At 43.8% G+C, this 15377-nt stretch overlaps 1 protein-coding gene across 6 annotated transcripts in view; it reads right to left on the bottom strand.

Annotated features, from left to right (window-relative positions):
* crb1 (crumbs cell polarity complex component 1) overlaps positions 1–15377 on the bottom strand; it is a 21961-nt gene continuing 6584 nt past the window's right edge. For 3 of the 6 annotated variants that reach the window (XM_030726885.1, XM_030726884.1, XM_030726886.1), the window contains exons 3-15: positions 14931–15167; positions 14212–14407; positions 13932–14071; positions 13482–13655; positions 11029–11988; positions 9560–10110; positions 9178–9343; positions 7582–8524; positions 6847–6891; positions 6089–6211; positions 5276–5402; positions 873–1054; positions 1–647 (exon numbers count right to left, since the gene is read on the bottom strand). In XM_030726885.1, coding sequence (XP_030582745.1) covers positions 530–647; positions 873–1054; positions 5276–5402; positions 6089–6211; positions 6847–6891; positions 7582–8524; positions 9178–9343; positions 9560–10110; positions 11029–11988; positions 13482–13655; positions 13932–14071; positions 14212–14407; positions 14931–15167 — 3962 coding nt within the window. In that variant the 3' untranslated portion in view covers positions 1–529. Of the gene's footprint in view, positions 1099–5275; positions 5403–6088; positions 6212–6846; positions 6892–7581; positions 8525–9177; positions 9344–9559; positions 10111–11028; positions 11989–12336; positions 12499–13481; positions 13656–13931; positions 14072–14211; positions 14408–14930; positions 15168–15377 lie in introns of those variants that run through there. The other 3 variants (XM_030726888.1, XM_030726887.1, XM_030726889.1) reach the window with 3 other exon arrangements.

Below are 15377 nucleotides of genomic sequence, written 5' to 3' on the forward strand. Positions count from 1 at the left end.
AATTCTGACTTCTATAACTATAATGCAACGAATCCTAAAACTGCTACAAGACATGAATCTGAGACTAAAGAGCTTCAGAAAGAAAAGTCCACAAGCAATGTTCACTGAAAATGAACATATTTACTGGTGGACTTTGAGATGAACTAGATACATTTTCCTGAAATAAATACACACTGAAGGAATTTCATGTGTTTAAAAGACAACAGATTTATGGTTTTCCATATTTGTCTTATTGTAAACTAATCCCATCAATGCATGTACAGCCAGAGCGTTTTAGAGCTTTTCGCCTCTGCACCATAGAGCATCATGATGTCCAGTGTGCGACATTTTCCTTCACTCCAGTGAATGTGGACATTGTGGCATATTCTAAAATACTTGAGCACTTGATCCAAGACATCATTAACCTTTTTGTTTTTTATACACACTTGCAGTCCCAAATGACGCTTTAAGAAAATATGTTTGTTTGCCCTACATTCCAACCAGGTTTTCCTTTCAGTGCTCACTGGTCCATCAATCCTAAATATATGGATCAAGCACAGAGATGTGACAAGACTCGATCCATTTTGAACTCCGGTCTTCCTGTGTAGATGGATATACTTCTGCACTGTGGAACCAGGTGCAAAGCATCACAAAGATGGATGAGGGTGCTGAAAATGAAAATGCTGTCACAATTTCTTTTTGCATGTGTATATGCAAATACAGAAAGATGGCAGTAATTTAAAGCGGAGCCACTGTGAGCCTCCACGTCTCCACAGTCTCTGTTCAAACTGCGTCACTTATACATCTACTACATCAGGTGTAATTCATGGTGTCATTTCTTTTTATTACTATCAGTACCAGATAATCATTCTGCATGAAAACACAATTTCCACCTGCGTCTTATATCAGTCTCTCCATGGGCGGTGGCTGCGTGATGCTCCACATCTCCACCCGTGACCCCTCCTTCTCCTGCCGGCTGGGACTGTAGGTGCCGTGGGTGGCGCGGCGATTTAGGGCCACCACCATGCCAACAGAGGTCAGGATGACAACCAGCAACAGGATGACGGATCCCAGACTGATAGATAGTAAGAGGTCAGAGGTCAAACCCTCAGAGGTCAGCTGAAGAGAAGTGAGAAAGAGGGAGAGTCAGAGAGAGAAACGGCTCCAGCAAATGTTTTAGGTTTAACACTCATACAGAGAGCACATGCTTTATTCCTCCATCTCTCTCTCTCTCTCACACACTGTTATCCCTCGTGCTCACACACTCTCTCTTCCTCTCCTGACTCCTTTACACTACACCAGGCGCTCTAAGTGTGCTGCCAAAGTGTTGATGGATGTGTTTCCCAGCTCAGCAGGTGGGTTGCGACCACCAGGAGCCTCGAGTTGCCGCGGACTCAAACCTCCCTCCGTCTGCCGCCTCTCTCGCAGTTTGGCTGCAGTGAGCGCCAGCCTCAGCATCACCACCGCTACTGCCAAGCCAACCAGATACTGTGCCAGCGCAGCAGTCACCTGTGACCTGTACAGAGCATGCTCCGTCTGTGAAGGATCACACACACACACACACACACACACACACACACACACACACACACACACAGGCAAAATCTTGCCTGATGATGCTCACGCACACACGCACTCACCCGCCCAAAATAACTTGAACATACACACACAACCAGGACTGAAAGCTGAAGTGTCTGATTTGTAGCTGTGGACTTCAATGACTTGTGAAACCTGCTCACATTCTTATTTAATGTACACTTGTGGCTACTTGATCTTCTCACACACACACACACACACACACACACACACACACACACACACACACACACACACACACACACACACACACACACACACACACACAATACAGTATCCTGCACACACACACACACAGATGTTGGTCACCAATCAAACCCTAATGAATCAAGATTACTTAGAGCTTTCCAGTGCAGCAGGGGAGCGATTGTTGACATTCATTATCCGGCAGCAGAAAACGGAGCAGCAGATGCACTTACATCAGCAGTCGTGGTTGGCGTGATAGTTGTAACTCTGAGCGGCTGCTACAACAGCACAACAGCTGTAAGTCTCACTCCGTAACACTTGCTGACAGCATCTTCATAACTAACACACAAGGCTATGAAAAATTATCTCAGAAGTCAGCAAACTTTACACCGAGCAATCAACATGGAAACATAATTCTAATAAAAACACAACCATCCATATCCTGAGGCAAAAAATAACTTCTGCGCTCACGCTTGATGCTGTAGACATTAGATTTTCTTCCCCTCGCTACAGGTTCTTTGTTGACTCCTGGAAAGTGCTTACCTGTCACTGCAGCACACTCGCCTGTCAGAGCAAGTGTGACACAAGCGAGCTGGAGCAGCCTGCAGCCAGGACCCGCCATCAGTCACCAACTGCCACACACACAGACCCAGAGATGTCTAACTAACCAGTCTCTAAGGTACATGTCGAGGCCACCCTGAAGCCTCTGCAGAGCGGCTACACACACAGAGACGGCAGCAATGCTTCCCTGCTGTCAGCACTATCAACCTGCTGTGTGTGTGTGTGTGTGTGTGTGTGTGTATCTGCCAGATAAGCTGCCCTCATAGGTTTCTGTGAAGCAGACCGAACTTCTGTGAATGCCACCAGCTCTCTGCTGAAAGTGCACTTCAGCGCCAGATGCTGCTTTTTTGCTGGCAAAGCACATTTCTTCCTCTGTGCTTATCTCGCGCTCCAAGGATGGCCACATCAGTGCCGACGCTGAAAAACTGCCTCCCATTTCCTCCCCCCCCTCTTCCCTCGCCACCGAAACTACCTGTGCTTGCAAAGGACACAGACACACACACATATGCACACACACATATATGCACAGACTTGAAAAATACAAGATGGAAGAGAGCAGGTGTACAAGAAGAGTGCCGCTGCATATTCACCACATGCACAGAAGTATGTGAAGATTTCACTGGTAATCTTCAAAATCAATATACCGAGCTGCACTTTACACAAGGTTTAGGCTCTGAAATTTTTATATCCGACGTAAAACTAAAAATCCAATAAATTGTGCATGTTAGCGCATGTGCAAGCCAGATATATTTCCAACTCTCTTGCTACGTAAATACAATAATGAAAGGAAGTTTAAGTTTGTTATTATGGTCTTGTACAATACTCTTTATCTACTCCTGTATTCTCTTTTACTTCATTGTTATTTCAGCTGCTCTTCTGTCTGGTAACAGTTTTTGGGTTGCAGTATGGATGTATCCATAGACTGGCAAACCTTTTTTGAGCCACATCTGACAATTTTATCAATTTTTATCCAATTATAAACACACGTGTCACTTCACACCATAGTTTCCCCTTTGAAAATTGAAAAGTAACTAGCAAAAAATACATACTTCTTTCAGAATATACTGCCGCTTACAGTAATTCTCTTTGTGGTAGTTTCCATCATATTAGACAAAATCTGCAAAGACCTTTAACTTTCCCTGGCATTAGTCAGGCTAACCTTTTTCTGTCTATAATAAAAAGCCTTCACCTCACATGCATCAGGTAAAAGCCGGTCTTTAGAAAAGTGCATGTCCTGCAGACCCAGTCAAAACGTGGGACACTGACTCAGCACAGGGAGGACAAGGAATACAAATGCTGTGCAATCCCACTTAAACAGGGACATCTGATCACACTTAGTAGGAGCCTTTCAAAAAGTCTTTAAGTACAAAGTGCAAGTTCTGTGTTTTTGTCATTACTCTTCTGATGCAGCTCAGCAGGAAAATACTGATGGAATTACAAGAGCATCCTGAACAATAAATGGATCAAACATCAGTACGCGCACCGACGGGGAAAAACACTGCAGCCTTATGCTGTGGCTGTGTGGGACAACTGCACTTTGGCTATTCCAGGACAAACTCACTCTACATCTCATTAAATGAGATTAAGTGTCTATGTTTGGTGTTGCAGTAACCACCTGACTTCAGTATGTCCACTCCTTTAGACACAAACACACACACACACAGACGATCAGTTAGTGAAAGGATTTTGACCTTCAGCTGTCATTTCTCCTAACATGAACTTTGATGGAAACAGAAAACGTGTGATTATAAGAGGAAAAGTTACTTGAGAGAAATAAAGAGAGGACAACAAAAAAAAAAATCAAGACTGATAAGAAAGGTTGTTTTTATTTGACAACAACAAACACAAAGAGCGAGAGAGAGTGAGAGTGAGAGAGACAGGACACAACGATCGAATATGATGGAGGAAACACAGACAAACAAGCAGTTACATGGATCATTCAGCATGATGTCAGCACAACAAGACTGAAAGACAAACAATAACACACAAAATTCTACAGTGAGAGACATACAAATGCAACAATCTCAAGCATATGAAACGGTGACCACAACAGCATGGTAAATGTTGATAGGAACCATTCAAGCAGAGCCACAAGAGAATTTAGGCTTAAAATATCTTCGGCTCAGACAGCAAGGTTTTTAGAGACGAAAAACTTGTTCTTTGGTACAAAACAGCACACAGCAGTCAGTCAGTCAGTCAGCGCAGTGCTCTGAACGCACATCAAGAACAAAGCGAGACATCTTGTTGTCTTCTAGCCCCTCTAGGTGCCTTTGTAACTACAACACTGTTTTTTCATAGTTCACAAATGTATCCGTATGGAGCTCCCAAAATCCAGTTCACACAAGACTGACAGGAAAGCTTCACTGAGAAACAGTATAAATAACTCACATATTCATAATGTTCTTCACCTCACCAAAAAAGTGCTTTACTGCATAGACACCCCCCCCCCCCCCTTTTTTTTTTGGACTGGTAGAAAATGAACTACTAGATTTAGGTCTAGACTATTGCTAATTAATCATCATTAATATCTATTGCAATATCTAAGTTTAATAATATACATACATGTAGGTAAAGAACTATATTTAATAAGGTGCTGTTGATTTAAAAGGATCATTTTAAGGCACAAACAGATCTGTGGTACTGTTAACAGACTAGAAAAATACCTATTCTGTATAGTGCTTTAAATTTTTATATCTCCCTTGTGTTTTATATGAAAAACTACAAGCCAATCTCACCTTTGAAGATCAATCAATAACCCATTTGAAAGTACTAAGATCACTGCAACCCACAGTCCCAAAGACAAATGCTGACCCTCAGGCATGCACACACAGACTCAGTCGTTTGCCCCCCAGTCCACCTCTGGCTCATCGTCCAGCCTGAGGATCAGGTAGGAGAGCAGCTGGAAAAGGTTCTGCCACAAAAGCAAAGCCACGTAAAAGTAAATGTCGCTTACGTCCGTCTGGCACAGGTCTCCAGCGTAGCTCATGTCGCACACGCAGATAAACTTGTTGATGAGATTGCGGCAGTAGCCTCCATTCAGACAGGGGTTGGACTTGCACTCGTCCACCTCCTGCTCGCACCTACAACCACATTGCACATAAATAGGAGGCTGGTGGGTGGAGAAGGCATTAAACAGGAAATGAAACATACAGAGAATGTACACTATATGGATATACACACACACACACACACACACACACACACACACACACACACACACACACACACACACACACACACAGAGAGATGCTATAGAAAGTCATGCCATGAAGCTCCCAGCACACAGTTTTTGTGATGATGTTAATGCCAGAGGAGGTTCGGAGCTCTGCAGTTATTGAGTCAGCAGAGCGTTGGTAACATTTATGCACAGTGTGCCTCAGCACTCAGCAACCTCATGTGGTCTCTCACTTCAAATGCTGTAATTCCAAAATGCTTCCAATCTGCAGTAATACAGTTACAGCTGATCATGGAATATCGAGGAGGGAATAAATGTCACAAACTGAACGATGACATGCTGTTAAAGCATCACGCTCAAATTCAGTGATGTCTTTAGAACAAACCATTCTTTCACAAGTGTTTGGAAATGTAAACTGTACGGTTAGGTGCTTGGATTCCGGTATATAAAATAAAAGATCAAGAGGTGTGACCCAGCACTTTTTTCTACTGTATAAGGACTTTATAACTGCTGGAATCGGATCCCGCATTGCTAGGTATTTGATAATCTGGCAGGTGGTGAAGCCAGTGATTGTGATTTCCTTCTTCCTACCGGTGCCCGATGAAGCCCGGTGGACAGTCACAGGAAAGCTCCCGGTCCGTGCAGTTGCCTCCATTGAAGCAGGTGTAATTTCTGGTGTCATCGCCGCACACGGAAACAGGAAGTTTTGGCCTTCTGTTGGAAAAGTTTAAACAGAAGTTTTGTCAAGCTGTAGCTCATACTGAAGTGTTCAGCAGATATTTGGTTGGCTTTATATCTGCCAGAAGCAGAGGAGATGGCCAAGCGGGAGTTGCATTATTCAACCTCCTGCTGTTCCCCACAGGGGAGACAAAGAGACTTAGGAGGCGACCAGGATAATAAGATTAAAGCCCTCTGGCAACTAGTCACCAGCAGGATGTCAAATCACATGTACGGGAATGAAAAAGTCAGTCTTATTTCTCTTTGGCCTCTGTAACCTTCTGTTTGCCTCAAGCAACAACAGCTCTGCTCCAAAACGTTGCGCGTCTGCTGGCAACTTGAAGCTCATCCCTCAGTGGTTACAAAACACACACGCTCATTTGAAGGAGCGAAACAAGGTTGATCATTTTAAACTATAGCTGTCACTCATTTGAAAAAGTGGCTGGCTCATTTTAAAAGTGCTAATATTTGCCTTTGCTTCGCATTTTGTTGCACTCGGTTGAACAAAAAAAGCAGAAGGCTTCGTACATGACATTTGAGAGACAAATATCTAACAGGAAACAAACAACTGGGAACATGTGAAAAAAAACAAAAAACAAAACAAAACAAAACAAAAAAAAAAAACAACTCACACATTTCTGACAACAATGTACCATGGAATTTCTTCAATGCGTTCACTGCAGAAACAGAAAACAGAAGGAAAGATGGTGAGAGGAGGAAGAAAGAGGCACAAACAAAAGAGACAAACAAAAGGAAGTCATTTTCACAAAAACTTTAAAGCAGCGTGGATGTTCCCAGTAAAGGGAGATAGCTTGACTGGTGGCTTGCTTAGCGAGACACTTGCAAAGGTGTGCAAAAGGAGGCAAAATGCAAGAGGCTGTGTGTTTACAGGATAAATGCTTGGAGGCGTTCCCCCTGCTGGGTCTCAGAGGCAAACGCTAGATGACAGGGGAAAGAAACTGGCGCTGAACCAGAGAGCCGTGTGTAGTGAGCAGACTGGGGCCTTTTCTGGCTGACACTAGAATAGAAATGCAGCTTCTGAGGCGCTCACCGCAGGCGTGGTTGAAATGCTGAACAGAGGCAGAGATGTGGAGACATTTACAGTGAAGGGTTGTATTTGTGTTGTGCTGCAGTCCCCTGTCGGTGCAATTTTGTAGCATTTATGTGTGCAGTTTGTGTTTCTAACCAAGCTTTCACTGCCGTTCATAGAGAAATAAAGTCATCTTTGAAGAATGAAATATTCATAATGGGATTGTTTCCTCTTTGCTCATCTGCATTTTCCATAACCACTCACTCACTTTTTATTTCTTTTTTACTTCATTCTGCTGCTGTACTTTACTACTTACCTTGCAAACACCTGAACTTACTTGCAAAGGGGTCCGGTGTAGTTTTCTGGACAGAGGCAGGCGTACCTGTCCGGCCCGTGCAGACAGGTGCCCCCGTGGGCACACAGGTGGTTTTCGCACATATCAGCCTCTTCCTCGCAGTTCACGCCTGCGTAGCCAAGTTCACAGGTGCACTCGTAGGTCAGCCCACTGACACTGCAGTTGCCGTGAACACAGGGATTCAAAGCGCAGGTGTCCAAGAGGAAGTCGCAGCGCCTCCCGGCCCAGCCCTCAGTGCAGCTGCAGTTGTACTTGTTGAAGAGGTCCTGGCAGTCGCCGCCATTCAGACAGGGGTTTGGCTCACAGACAGAGGCCCCGCTACAGCCGATGAGCGGCGCATGCAGCGATGTCTGGATAAACTGCTCCTCCTGCAGACGTGGGAGGTTCACCTCAGAGGAACTGAAGTAAGACAGGGCAATCCCACCCAGCTCCACAGTGCCCAGACAGCCAGCAAAGGACCAGCCGGTGTCAGGGGCCAGCCCCCCCAGGAAGATGTCCACCCCCTGTCTGAGGAAGTCCAGGTTGCCTCCTTTGCTGGTGGAAGTGCTGGCTTCGTCTATTTCTTCATCAAGCACTAAAGTCCACCGAGAGGTTTGCGCCCACGGTACTGTCATAAGGAAGTGGGCACTGTGCCACTCCCCGTCGCTGATGCTACTTCTGCTGCTGAGACTGACTGTAGATACGACCTCCCGTCCCTCCCCCATGTCACTGTCATTTCCATAGGTGCTCTGAAGCTCCATGAAAAGGAAGCCATCTTGGACAGAGACCGTGATGGAAGCGGAGCCCTCCTCAGCATGTAGGATGGCTGCATTACGCTTCCGTGTGCGCAGATTTAGTGACAGGTTTGTCAGGTTGTGGGATATGTGACCATTTCCCCGATAGGACAGTACAGTGCTGTCATTCAGGAAGGTTGCATTGGAGTAACCTGGGAGACCAGAAGAAAATATCTGCTGTGTATATGTGCTATGTACACATTTACTTTGTTTTGGTTGGCATCTCATTTTTGAGATGCAGGAGTACTGATTTCCTGAATCTAAATAATAAACCTACCAGTACAGTAGGCAGTATTACAGCATGACATCTACCTGATCGATAACACTAAAAACTATTTATTGGAAATACAAGGAGTACATCTCTGTATCTCCATAATAACGGAGACAGACGCACACCAGAACAAATCATCAGTAATTCCAGCAAAAAAAAAAAGAGGATAAGCAGGCCTGGGACGGATCCTACTTTACGGATCACATACGGAATACTGTGTGGGAAGATTAAGGCCAGTGTATAATTAACAGTGACAAATCATCTGGTTACATAGCAGCCAATTAAGACAATAAAGAAATTGAACAAACAAGGTCAAAGATTGGGTAACATATATTTACTGGGCTTTTATGGAGCTAAGAAATACTGAAGAGGGCAACAGTGTTTACCCCTAAAGACTGGGTCTCAGTTATGAAAAAGGAAATCATCTAATAATTAATGTTCCAATGATTTTTTTTAATTGCTCTATACTGAACAAGACTTGCAATTTGGCTTAACTTGGAGTCACTTCAAGTGACTTTAGAACAGCTCACTTACATTCGTAGCCCTGGTTCAGCATTCTGCACTGTGCATCCGTGGGGCAAGGGGACAGCTGGCACCACTTCACCTCTTCACAGCGCCGCCCTGACGTGCTGGGGGGGCAGGTACAGGTGAAGTCATCCCACTTGGAGTAGCACATCCCCCCGTTTAGACACGGATTCCTCTGAGAAACAGATATGGGTTCGTTTTAGGTTTGTACTTATTAATGTCATGTATTTAGGGCCACGCGTTTGATTTTATTAATGCAGTTTTCATTTGTATCTGAATACTTTCCTTGAGTTTAGTGACATCTTTCAAGATAAAAATTACAATATTGTTTTAATATCTGTTTAGTGTCTACGGATACTACACCAACACTGTGTGCAGGGTGTTCACTCACACTGCAGATGTTGTCTCCAGAGCAGCCAGCAGTTACATTTTCCATGAGCTCCAGAGGATAAGATCTCACTGAGGTGTCCAGCCCAAAGAACTGCAGCCTCTTGTCACTGATCCTCAGGTCCTGGATGCAGCCTTTGAAATATCCACCAAACACTGCTGTCTCCCTCGTCTCCAGCAGACCTCCCACGTACACAGTGTCACCTGCTTGGACACTGACTGCCCTCACCTCTGCATCTCCCTGTTTCTGAGCTGCTACATACAGCGCCGTACGGCCATTCACCACCTCTACGCTTACGAAGTGGACTTCCCCATCATTGATCGCATCCTCTGACTTTAGGCTTTCATACTTATCGAGCTGAACTGTGACCTTGCCACCATCTAACCACATGTGTAGGTACCCGCTGTTCCTGTTGGCAAGCACCAGGAGGAGTCCGCTGCCCCTCCGTGTGCGCAGGAAGAAGGAGATGGAGAAGTTGTCCGCCAGGTCATCAGTGATAGTGAATGCTGCATAACTGTAGGAGTCCTCGTTCCCAAAGCGGGCAGTCACATGTTCTGCAAAGAGGGGACAGGGTGAACAAAAAGTGAGCTGGACGAATGCTATTATATAAAACGGTCTTTTTTCAGCTTGGCCAATATGCACTGTGAGATCAATAACTGGGTTCAAGCAATTTGAGACTGAATGAATGAATTAATTAATGACACGTTGCAATAAGTGAAAAAGTCTTTCCTTTTTATCGTTAGTTAAGGTGAAAAATTCAGATGTTTCCATCTGTGCTGACCCCCGAACCTCAATCTTGTCTATTAAAAGAGTAACTTAGGCCACCACCAGCCCTCTTGATGTGTATATTCTGTGTCCACTGTCAGCTCTTTCTACCTTATGAGGCAGGCAGGACGCTTTAAAAATTGCCTAGAGCAAAAGTGATATAAAGTCTTCAAAAATCTTCAATGTGTATGTAGCAGGTTTGAGTAGGTGTTTGTAAACTGTGCAGGTAAATGTTGGTGTGAATCTCCCATCAGTAATCTTCTTTGAAAGACTCAACAGTCTATAGGTATTCACGGTGGGGAAACTCTTCTGTTCAATATACTATGCAAAAACTGTATGTTGAAACTGTAAATGAAATCTGTAACCGATTATCATATTCATGATTCAGTTTATGATGTATCGATCACAATAGTCGTTAGTTTACTGAGTAGTTGCCATTTTTCGGGGTGACATTACCCTGCACGTCAGCACCAAAATAGAATCCCTTAATCTAGCTCGTCACATAAGAGGATCTGCCCTTTAGCGTGACTTTTGACAGGCTTCATCTCCGACCCCTTATCTCCTGATACACACAAGCAGCTAAGGATGTTATTCAATGCCCCCATTTTTCGGCATACTCAATAACTGGGTTAGATTTAAGCCTGAAGACTCCTGCTTTTCATAGCAATTCCTTCAAATTTATCCCTGTCTTCCAGTTGCAAACTTACCCTCCTCACAGTCGTGCCCCTCATAAGGCCTTGCACACCGGCACTCGTAGCTCTGCCACAGGTTTACACACTCTCCTCTGTTTTGGCACGGCGCACCCAGGCAGCGGTCCCTGTGGCTGCAGCCCGGGGACACATTAACAGCCGAGTCGCTCAGCCATTCCTCGGGGATGACGAGCTGCCAGTCCACAAACACATCCCGCATGCATCCAATGAATGGAGTAAATGCAGCGTATTCACTGGGGCCATTCAAGTCCCGAGGTATTCCTCCAATAAAAGTGCTCTGAGGGATTGAAACGAACCCCGCCAGCCATCTCTGGACTGCAGCTGCTTTGTGGCATGTCTGGCTTGCACACCTCATGGCATCATCCTGTAGTTTAAGGCTTAGTACCCAATTTCCAAGCACAGCCTCTACAGAATACCACTTTCCATCTGTGACGTTGTGTAGAAGCTCAAGAACCTGGCTCGGGCTGTCTGCCCCAGCAGAGGCCTCCCTCCTCAGTGCGAGACGTAGCTGCCCTCCCTCCAGTTCCAGGCTCAGCCGCAGACCGTTTGTGATCCTCTGAAACAACAGAGCTCTGGGCAGAACAGTCTTGAAGCTCAGGGTGATGTTGCAAATCACTTCAGTATCCACGAGGGGACTGTGCAGCAGCAAGTAGCCTTTGCGTTCAAAGGAAAAGGTAGTTGGGGTCTTACAGAGAGGTCCAGTGTACCCAGGTGAGCAGGAACAGATGTATCCATGAGTCCCATCCAACAGGAAAGGAGAGCAGGAGCCTTGGTTCTGGCATTCATGGCCTTCACAGCCCACTAACTTCACATCACAGTTAACACCCCCATAGAGCATGCCATCATGACTCGGCTTGAGGCAGTGGCAAGTGTAGCCTCCAACATGATTCTCACATTTGCCCCCATTCTGGCACGGATTGGGCTCACACTGGTTTATCACCTCCTGGCAGAGGGAGCCTGTTAGCAGAAGAATATAATAAAGTCACACAACTCACACATAATTAAACACTGTTACTACAGCTATTACACAACTACAAAAAAAAGGGGGGGGGGCATGTTTCCAGATGTAAATCAGGATTCAGGAGTAAAAGCATTCATTATCATCGCTGTGTATTGCTTGGCTTGTAAACTAAAAACGTTTCATGACTATTTGGATTGGTGCATTGATCATCCTCTTAGCACTGTTCCTCTCTTTGAGTTTGTATCCAGAGCTCTTTCTGTGCATATGCTGTAGGTGCTCTCAGCCTTTGAAATTTCTGTTATGTAATACAAACGCTATTTGCACAAGTACAATTCTGTTGTTACCTGTTCCAAGCAACCAAATCCCCCAAATCCATGGCACAGGTGTCCACATCATGCCGTCACGTTTTTCCCCAGAACAGACCCAAATTTGTCTAACAGCACCATGTTACGTTGTGTGTGTACAGGTCATCACGGTGGACGCCTGCTCCTCGTCTGCTTCCCTAAAGCATGAAAGGCTGAATAGCTCCAGTCAGGAGACCAGAAAAGCCACATCCTGGGGGATTAAGCTAATGCTATTTGGCCACCTTAGTGAGTCAGTGCCATTGCAACTGGCAGAGAGTCAATTTATAGCGCACAGCTCTCAGCAGGCAGCGGGTCACAGTTCTTACCTACGTCCACAGATCAAGTCTTTTGTAAGCGGTAAGCTTTTCGAACAGAAAACTTTAATATGATGAAACATTCCTGCTACAGTGTTTCTCTGAAAGGATCCACAGTTACTCTATATTCCCTATGTTATGTTATCAAGTAAATAAAACATTTTCAGTTGTGTTACCTACTTACCAAATATGCTAGATATAAATGCCAGGGGATTAAGGTACTGTGTGCCACAGAGTTTCGTTCTGTTTTTGTTATTGTTATGTATTTTGATAATACCACCAGGGGGCAGCAAAGTCAGAACATTTCAAAAACTATTAATACCCGTTTTCAAATTGTATCGTATTCAGGGACTCGAAACGGCTAAATTATTAACTCTAAATTATATTTTTTATGCTAAAACATAATTATTGTTGTTAGCCATGGATTTTGTAATTTACTGTTTTACAAATTCGTAGAAAAAAAGTCAACCACATTGGTTATTAATTTATTTTTTATTATTTTTGGATTAAGATACCAAATTAGAGTTATTCATTCCTGAACAGAAACGTTAGTTTTTGTGGTTGAATGTTTTGCTTGAATAATGTCCAATGTGCCAGCTCAGATTTAGGTATAAAAATGTGAATTCATTCATTATTAGTTTTAAACAAATTTTTGACTAAAATATTTGTTTTCTTGTTTTTTATGACGGGTGGTATAACAAATTTGTTAAGCATAGTATCTATCTATCTATCTATCTATCTATCTATCTATCTATCTATCTATCTATCTATCTATCTATCTATCTATCTATCTATCTATCTAAATTGATCAGTTCAGTTTGATAAACCTACCTGTTGTTCCTGGAGGGCATCTGCAGATGTAACCTACAGAAAAGTTGTGGTCATGGAGTTCAGACTCTCTGCCATTCAAGGTCTGCAAAGACCTGTTAATGCAGCTGCCACCATTTCCGCAAGGGCTGCTGCTGCACCCGTTGATCTCTATCTCACAGTGACGCCCCTCAAACCCTGGCATGAGGAAGCAGATGGGGTTTAGGATATTGTATCAACGGTACATATGATGTCCATTACAGATCAGCTAACATAGGGTTGTTTTACAAGTGTGAAAAAGTTCAAATGCATATAAACACCTGTAACTGACAGAGTATGAACCATATTAGATCACAGTAAATTTACAAACATAAAGGCAGCTATCTGTATGGTTCTCACTTCTAAAATCATTTATCTTAGTTTCCTTATTTATTGTTTCCCACAGTATTTGAGCAAGAAAAGAACTTCCTTTACCAGGCCAGCATTCACAGGTGTAGTTCCCCTCATTGTCCTCGCAGATGGCGCTGTTAAAGCAGGGATCAGAGTAGCACGGTGGCAGAGGTGTCTCACAGTGTCGGCCGGTGAAGGCTGTGTGAGAGCAGTCACAGCTGTAACTGAGACAATCACACAACAAGACAGTTGGGATTTGTAGGTCACATTAATAAGGTTATTTACAATATTTCCTTTACTCTGTTTACAGATACAAGTCCCATTAATTACTTCTTATTTTTAAAACCAGATCTGGGCTACTTACTCATTCACTCTATCTATACACAGGGCCCCATTTTGGCAAGGGTGGTCTTGGCAGTCGTCAATGTTGATTTCACACCGTTGTCCCTGGAAACCGGCGAGGCAGGTGCAAGTGAAGCTACCAATGTAGTCATGGCAACTGCCTCCGCTGAGACATGGTTGTGATTGACATTCGTCAATCTGGATCTCACAAGTAGCACCTGTGAACATCAAAGCAGTACAGATGTCAGAGGGCAGGCGAGCCTGAGGGCAGAGGGTGAAAACGGAGAAAGCTTTCATGTGGACTGGCTGTGATGTGATGTAAGGCCCTTTTATCTCACCGAAAAGCCTTTTGCTGTGATTGTTTGCCACTCCAAAACACTCAAACTATGGGGGGGAAAGCATATATAATATTTCCTTTAAAGTATCCCTGTGCTAAAAAAGTGATTAATGCTTTTAAACATTTCTAAACATAAAATGAATATAAGAGTCTGTCAGAAAATGGGAGAATGAATCAAATCACTTGATGCAATGGATTGACGTTATTGTTTGTTATAGTGAAACGCTTTGTGAACCTTCAATAATAATCATATACTAGCTATATACTTTCATTGAGACTGATATAAAATGACAACATGGCCTTGGGTAACATGGATGGCATTTAATATACACATAATTCATTTTAGCAATCTCAATAACATATTTTAGGACTGAAATGATGTAGCTTTGCGTACAGATGCTCACCAGTGAAACCAGGAGAACACAGACATGAGAATCTACCCACTCTGTCCTCACAGGTTCCTCCATTCCTGCAGGGCTGTGAAGCACACTCATTCACATCAATCTGACAGTGAGAACCCTGAAAGCCCGGCACACAGAAGCAAGAGTAGCTATCACCACGGGTTTGACATATAGCCTGGTTCTGGCATGGGTTTTGGGAGCACTGGTCCACAGTTTGAGGCAGCTTGTCCAGAGCAGCACCTGAGAACAGATGGTGATTTTATACATCAGATTACATCAGTATTAACAGATGTAAAAACCTAATTTATACAGGGCTGTGAAAAATGTCTGCCCTCTTTTTAATTTCTTATTTCTTGCATATTTGTCACACTTACATGAGTCAGATCATCAAACAAATTTTTAAATTAGACAAAGTTAACCTGAGTAAATACAAACTGCAGTTTTTAAATG

Source organism: Archocentrus centrarchus, chromosome 4 (genome assembly GCF_007364275.1).
Source record: "Archocentrus centrarchus isolate MPI-CPG fArcCen1 chromosome 4, fArcCen1, whole genome shotgun sequence".
Taxonomy (NCBI): Eukaryota; Metazoa; Chordata; class Actinopteri; order Cichliformes; family Cichlidae; genus Archocentrus; species Archocentrus centrarchus.